Source organism: Pundamilia nyererei, unplaced genomic scaffold, assembly GCF_000239375.1.
Source record: "Pundamilia nyererei isolate P.nyererei 1_Seehausen unplaced genomic scaffold, PunNye1.0 scaffold00342, whole genome shotgun sequence".
NCBI classification, from domain to species: domain Eukaryota; kingdom Metazoa; phylum Chordata; class Actinopteri; order Cichliformes; family Cichlidae; genus Pundamilia; species Pundamilia nyererei.
This window is the reverse complement of record NW_005187743.1, coordinates 117,919-125,714: the sequence shown is the minus strand read 5'-3', so window position 1 is coordinate 125,714 and position 7,796 is coordinate 117,919. Positions and strand designations below refer to the sequence as shown.

General features: G+C 44.4%; 1 protein-coding gene across 1 annotated transcript in view; it reads right to left on the bottom strand.

The window, feature by feature from the left end:
• LOC102207761 (glutamate receptor ionotropic, kainate 2-like) overlaps positions 1-7,573 on the bottom strand; it is a 327,213-nt gene extending 319,640 nt beyond the window's left edge. The window contains exons 1-2 of the mRNA XM_013915653.1: positions 7,490-7,573; positions 4,700-5,100 (exon numbers count right to left, since the gene is read on the bottom strand). Coding sequence (XP_013771107.1) covers positions 4,700-4,814 — 115 coding nt within the window. The 5' untranslated portion in view covers positions 4,815-5,100; positions 7,490-7,573. The remainder of the gene's footprint in view (positions 1-4,699; positions 5,101-7,489) is intronic.
• Between the last annotated feature and the right edge of the window lie 223 nt (positions 7,574-7,796).

Genomic DNA, 7,796 nt, shown 5'->3' with positions numbered 1-7,796 from the left:
TTATCTATATATGTATATATATATATATATTATCTATCTCTCTCTTCATGTTCGTGTTATATTGGATTTTCTGTATACCAGGTCTGTTGCCTAGGAAATATCGCTGATGTCATCATTTCCATGAAAACACAAGGAGGATACATTGCAGCGTTTTGCTGGCAGTGTTGTGTCTCGTGTGGCAACACAAATTTAGAAAGTGTGACAACACACGCAGTAAACAGTACAAGCAATCCCAGTGTGGCCGTCCAAACAGTAAAGATGAAAATCATCATAGTCTCTTATATCATATTGTCTCTTTTCCGAGTGTGTGTGTGTGTGTGTGTGTGTCATGTCTAAATACTAAATGCAAATCTTTGACACATTACAGTCGACACACAGTTTAAATACTCGACGGCCTTTCTGCCTTTGAGCAATTTTCACGGGATTTTAACTCCACTATGTTTCCTTTTAGGATCTGGGAACTATGGAAGCTCGTTTCCCCGCCTGAGTAAAATACCACTGATAACTTGAAATTTCAGATTAATAATTAGGTATCTTTAAATTTGAAGGTATTAAATTACATTTACATTTCAGTGAAAGTTACAATTCCTGTGTCTAAACACGAATAACCAGAGAACATGTTGCTATGTCATAAACTCCTGGGACTGAGTAGAAGCTTCCTGATCACAATTACTGACATTTTGTTTTGTCATCCAGAATTCAAAATTGTGAGATAAGTATCTCAAAATGCAAATTTCATGACTCAAACTTTTCCGGTGAGGTAGCTGTGCCAGTGAGGAAACTCTGTGAATGAGCTTTTTAACCAGAAGCAGATGGAAAAGATACGCAACAATAAACACGTTTCAGAGGCAGAACCAAGCTCCATCAGGACTCCTCCAGTTACTCACAGCTTTATATGAAATAGTCACAAAAAGTCATCTAGTGTTGCTCTAACTTTCCGTGTTTTTGTCGTAAAAATTTGACCTTGTGGTTTGTGTTTGCTCACATTATTATTATTGGACTGCACTTTCATTCATACATGTGACTCTGAAGGTTCTCAGTCATCCAGGTCATCGTAGTCTAAGGAGCTTGTAAAGAAAAGCGTCTGGACTTCTTTAAGTTGCTTGAAGACGTTTCACCTCTCATCCGAGAAGCTTCTTCAGTTCTAAGGTCAAATGGTGGAGAGTCCCAGATATAAACCTAGTGGGAGTAACCCCCCACAGAGGGACAATGGACCAGCCTGTCCTGTCCATCGTCTCCATGTCCAAAGGCCATAAAGAGGCTGCTCAGAACGATTGTCCTCTTTTCACTGCTCATCTAACGACACCCTCGGGATCGGGTGTGAAGTCTTTCAGGTTATCACCGTGTAGAGACGACTATATTTCCTTATGTGTGACTCTCTCAGACTCTTTTCACTTCTGTTAACTCTCTTTGTCATCAGACTTTCTCTTCTTCTACCATCTGTTACCACCAGCTCGACAGACTTTATTTGCCGCAGAGTAAATATCGTGGTGGGCCATAAAGAGAGCAGCTCATTTACTGCTCGTGGTCCAAATGTTTGACGTAGTTCCTGGCTGTCTGTGCAGCCTCCATGACTGCCATTCTCCTTTATAGAAACAGGAAGAAATCCCATCCTTCAGCTGAGCATCCAAACACAGTTTAATGCTTTTGGAGTGACATCTGTAATCAGTCATATTCCTGGAAAAACACACCTAACGCTACATTAATTAGCTTGTTTGGTTCTGACACGATATTGCACAGCACACTTTGCTGTGCATTACTTTCAAGTATCTTTTGGTTCTCTGCAAATCATTTTATTTGCAATGAGTGAGGCCCAGGCCAGGTCTACTCTTCTGTTCACTTATTGACAGTCAGGCTTGTCGGGGAGTGAGGTCTGGCCCTGACCTGCAGCATTTAGCTTGTATGGCCCATTAAACACTGACCTTCATACTAATGCTCACCAGCGCAGCCAATGCAACATACTCAACACCCATGCTGGAGACATAACAGAGGCACGGTGCAAACTGGTGTCTATGAAACACAGTGCCCCTGTATTTCTGTGAGGTGCCCCTGAATGTGACTTCTTCCACACACAGGTAATCCAATTTGACCTCACCTGTGTGCATTACATCTCCTCAAAACTCTGGGACATTTCAGCAGAGGCAGCAGGCTGGAGTCAATGTTACACAGATACTAGGTCCCATGTCATCACGGGTCAGTGCTTCCAGCTGATCCGACTCGGGCTTTAGCTTCAATGGGCCATGGGAAAATTCAGTTACGAGGTTTCTGTCAGCATGTGTCTGTCTTCAAAAGACACACGATCACATTTAAAGTCTCGCTGCGATGTAATGTCTCTGTTCTCTGCTCAGCTGGATAAAAATAATTTTAAGCGTTTAAAAGTTCTGTTTCAAAGGTTTTATAAGAACTCAGTGTTCCTGTAACGTCTGTTTGCTCTCCCAGGAGCCGGGCACACCAGCCGCGGCAGCTTTACTCTATTGGTTTTTTGGGAGTGTATTTCTAACAGTGACGACTCTTAAATGTGCTGAATTGTTTGTGAGCTTCTGCTTGCTGTAACTGCTGTTCCAGCTCACATAGGCTGAAGTGTGGAGTAATACCGAGTGTTCAGGAGTTATCTGACCCACCATGTTCATGAAATCTAGCCTGCTAACATCCCACAAGCTGTACCTGCTTGGGACTGTGTTCCTGCCGTTACCTGTTTTATTTCATCTGCTTGTTTGATATCTTAGTTAGCTCTGTTTTAACCACCAGGTTTCTTCCCGTCTCTATGTACATATACGTGTGCAGCTATGCAGGGCGACTCACAAACAAGCTGCAAGCAAAGGTGACTGCAATAACAGCATCATCCTCAGAGAGGATCATTTGATGATGATGATTACTGTTAATGCTTTACAGTCACTGTGATTCCAGAATTTTGTCATGTATGGACTTTGGACTTTCACATGTCTTCCTTGCTGTTTGATAATAAGGTGCATTAAACCTGTAACTGTAGTTGAGTTTTTGCAGGGTTAACCTCTCTATTTGGTGAAATCTGACTATATGGGAGGACTAAGGGAAAAACGTCAGTATGCACTGAGCCTTAGGGAATACATGCATGAAAAAAATGCAATTAATGGGCCCCTATAGTTCTACATGTCGTCATCACTGGGCCTGTGTCTTCTGTGACAGTCTCAATATGTCTCGCGACTAACATGACGTCATTCCTGACACAGAGCCTGAAAATTCAAATCTCAAACACAAAACGCAGGGATATGAAGTGTGTCCACTGACAGACGCTGATGAGCTGGACCATGGGGAAGCATGTTTTGCGGTTCGTCAGCAGCATCTTTAACTTTATTTTGACGGCTGGTTATTTAGTGTGTTTTTTACAAGTTTGCCCACCTATCTGCAAACAGCATGCTTAATATTAATGTACATTTGTGTTGTCCCAGGATAAAAGACTCTAATGGATGTTTGATGCAGTGCTTACACTGAATGTTTCAGCAGGTCCATTGCATTCTGTAATGAAAGCTTGATGCCTCCTGAGCACACACAAGTGGCCGGCGGGTGGCAAAAAAGCAACAACCTGTCCCACAGGCCGGTTAATCACAGAGCAGTAAAGGACTGTGGTGCTAATGGGGCATTCTGTGTCCACTCTACATGTGCACTGAATAAGTGTGGGAGGCAGTCAGCGTAATGCAACGACACACCGACGAGCCCAGAGTCTCCTCGTTCTCTTCACGTGTGTCGTGTAAATCCAACACAGCTCCACCAGCAGAAAATCAATTTGTACTTCATCACTTCCTATTAATGAATTCAAGAAATGTTCACCGTGGCTTTAATTACACAGGATCCTTTTACTATATTTATTTTCAGTGAATAAACGGCGTGATGTTGTTAAGAAGAAGCACGTTTATGTTAAAACACTTTGTGCATTCTGCGTATGTCTGTGTATGTGGCTTTACGTCTGTTCCTCACCGTGACCTGATGGATGAAATTCAACAAAAAGTTGACCTTTGTTCAATTATTTTCGTCACTATTTTAGCCACACTGTTCGGTGAAATCAGTGGCTTTAAGCTTTTGCAAGCATCGCATTCAAGTCTGTAAATGAGTCAATTCAACTTGTATTTAAAATAATTCGAGAATATAATTTAATGTAATAAAATGATGCAGCTACAAAATCATGGGAGTTGGAAGATGTCCTGCCTGCGTATCATTTAGCATGAATGTGTTAGAAAAACCACATGTGGTTCCTTTGTTGTATTCTAAAGCATCCAGATGTGTTTCTGAGCGTCAGCACGGAGTTAAAGTGTATGAATATTATTCTTTGTATAAAAGAAATAATAAGTGTAATTTCACAAAAATCACCACATCAGTACATCACACCTGAAATCACCTCATTAAACACACGGGTGGGATAAGCGCATCACTCCTGTTAACATCTGTGAATGTTTACGCTGGTAATTTTGTTACACACTGCCCACTCCCTTAAACTTGTGGGCCATTCATAAATTCGTTCTGTGCAGCAGGTCTGTGCCAACTCTCTGAACACACGACCCTTACGCCAAATTTCTTGGTACTCTGCAAATAACAGTCAGAAGAGCATAGCAGGGACAGGGAGAAACAGCGAGTCTCCAACAGGTGGGGATGGAGCAACATCATTTATGGGGTGAAAACACAGCAGTGAAACTTTTGAACAGAAGACAGAAAAGAAGCAGCTTACCAAATCTCAGGACATGTGGCATCCCATGTAAAAGCCCCACACAGTGTGTTAGCAGCAGTAGAAGCTTGACGGTGCACCTGAGCCTGGCTTTAAATATCAGGTGGGGGATCTTCATGGTGCTTGTTTGGTGCGCTGGATTTAAATCCCTGGATCGGTATATTCCTCTGTATTGTTTTCTCTTTAACCCAAACGACGTGAATTCAGGCAGCTGTAAGATCAAGGCATGATCTTCACCAGCGGGCTGAGCAGCGGTTTTCCCACATCCATTTGGCAAGAGGGGAAAAATCAGTACGAGTCCAGCTCACTGCGCCAAGAAGAAAAAGCCCTCAGCTGAGGAAAAGGATGGTGAATGTGGAGGTGGTGGTGTCGGGGCATCCATGCTAGGCGGGGAAATCCATTTACTGAAAGACAAAGGAAGAGATAGAAGAGGGTGAGAGTTGGGGCTGGGGGGGGTGTTACCGAAGTGACAAAGTGAGAGTGAAAGACAGTGAAGCGGTCTGAGCAGCCTCCCCAGTCCGAGCTCCTCCCGCTGCACTGCCGCACAGCATCTGACGTCGAGCGCATAGGATGGACGGGGTATACTGCTGCTCACACTTCACTCTTGGATCTGTGTCCCCTACCCAAAGTGCCATACCTCCCGCACTCCTTTCCCTGCTGTATCCCCGGCCAGCTTGCCAGCCGCCGCGCTGACGTTTCTCCGGTTCGGCTTAATCTGCGTCGGCCGAACGCCGTCGTGCACAGCCCCATAAAAGCCAAGCCATGAATTCGAAATGATCGCCAGTGTTTGATCGAAGTCATTCAAGCACGGACTGCGTGGGCTCCATGTGTGAAGCAAAGCTGTCACTGTAACTCAGCGTGATGAATAGGCTGCGCTCGGCGCGCCGGTGTTTCAGCACTCGACTTCTGTCTTTGGAATTACTTTTCCTTTTTAGAAATTCATTCTTCTCAGACCGAGACTGGGCAACCTGTTAGACACAAGCCTCGATATCAAATTTACATTTCACGTGTTTCGTGCCTGACTCTGGAGGCACTGTCGTTTTATAGCAGCACAGAATTATTGAAGGTGAAGTCCGTGTGACTGGAACGCTCTCTATTCGGATGGCATTTAGAAACGAAACAATATACTCAGCTAACATTTTAACAACAGTTACAGGATTTTTAGGCAAAAAAGCCCCAAAAAACTAAATGTATTTGTTTCTAAATTTTCAGTTAGAATTTCAGTCATCATATTAATGTGCTGCATAATTTCCGAAATTTATAGATTATAAACGCAGACGCGGTGAAGGTGTACGGAAGTGGGGATAATTTAAAATGCATTAAATAAAAATATATTCGCTCCAATCCCAGCTGCTAACTACTGAAAATACAAGGTAAATAAGGTAATGATGACGGAGTGCTAACACGGACTTTCTCCGTGGGCTTTAACGTTTAGGCCACGGACTTTAGTCTGGCTTTGAGTTTTCCACAGCGCAGACACCGCCTGTGTTTCACATCCAGCTTTTCATTGCGGCTATTTCAGCACCTGAACGGAGAATGTGTGTTAAAGCAGGAGATACTCCGAGTGTGTTTCAGCACCACGAACAGAGGCTTGATTTCACCGAGGCTTCAGCAGGAGATCACTGGCTTTCACATATGCTCCCGTTATGATGCCAGCTTCCTCTGCTCGCTTGCCTCCTTAATTAGCAGAGATGTTCTGTTTGGACTGATGATCCATAGTTTGGGTCAGGGTTATCCTGTTACTCCTAAGCGTCTGATTCCATATTTGCAATCATTTTTTGTAGGCAACACAGAAAACTACTGCTGTGCCCGCCATTTATAGACATGCAGGTGGGTGTGCAGAAGGTAAATGTAAAACGATTCTGGTGAATATTGTGTGAGGGCCATTACACCTCACCTGTCACACCAAATAACTGATATTACTGCTGTATTACTATTGGCTGTTATTGTAACGTTGTTTGTCATTTCATCCTCAGATTTCACAGGACGTTACTATGTTTGCTAAATCAAAAGGAAATTACAACCTCGAGTTAAAAGCTGGACACAAAGGTCGGGAGAAAAACAAGAGGCAGCTTTGCAAACTAATGTAGAGAAGTGCTGGACTGTACAGGTAAAAATGACCTCACACTTGGCACCAGCACACAGACTCATCCGGATCTCTCCTATTTTCACAGACAGACTTACAGGTCAACAAATGTCCCTTTGTGCATTTGGAAAGGGCGTAAAGAGCGCATGAGGGGAGCCTCTCCACCGGCAGCACTGCCCGATGATAAAGTTGATTTACAGCTAATGCGCTTGTGGACTGTGGGTTTCAAATGTGCGGCTCATCTCCTGAGTTTCCATCAAACCGCGCGAACTAGAGACGTTATTTACGGATCATTCATAAAGTGGATCATGGTGGAAATTTAACGACCCTTGTAATGTCTTACGAGCCCACAGCAGTAAGAGCACCAGGCCGAGAACGAGGAGAAAGAGGAGGAGGTAGTCGTAAGGTGACAAGCGTCTCTACACAGAGGTCGTGCATAAACATGGGAGGTCACTTTCCTTCAGAGTTTCTGAAGCACAAATCCGAGCCGTGTTTGAGACATGGACATCGTTCTTTCTAAAGGTGTCTGGATAAAGTGCACGGACCAACTTCAAACCGCGCCTGAGGCGTCAGCGGCGGAGGTTGGAAAACGACGCGAAAAAGCTTCTACCTGGCTCTGATCTGTTTCCACACGACCTGACCTGTTCCTGAACAAATCCAGAGGATCGTGAAATAAGTGTAAAGTTTGGAGAAAAAAGCGTGCCTACCTCAGACAGAGCGTGAGCAGAGAAGAGTCATCAAAGCAGCACAAAGAAGTTGATTTGTTTCTATGGAAGAACCGTGTCGCTTCCCCCGCGCTCTCATCTGGTAGCGCTGAGCTCCGGCCGTGGGGGAGACACGCCTCCTGTCGGACGGCAGGACGCACTGCTTAAAGCAACAGGGGGACGCTCCGGACTGAAGGCTCACCGTCTGCAGCTTCCCCCAGCGGGGCGACTGTCAGCTCAGACTGAGGCTCCAGTCCTTTAGATGCCTACACCTTACAGTTTGGGGTTGTGGCAGTGACCACAGGACATA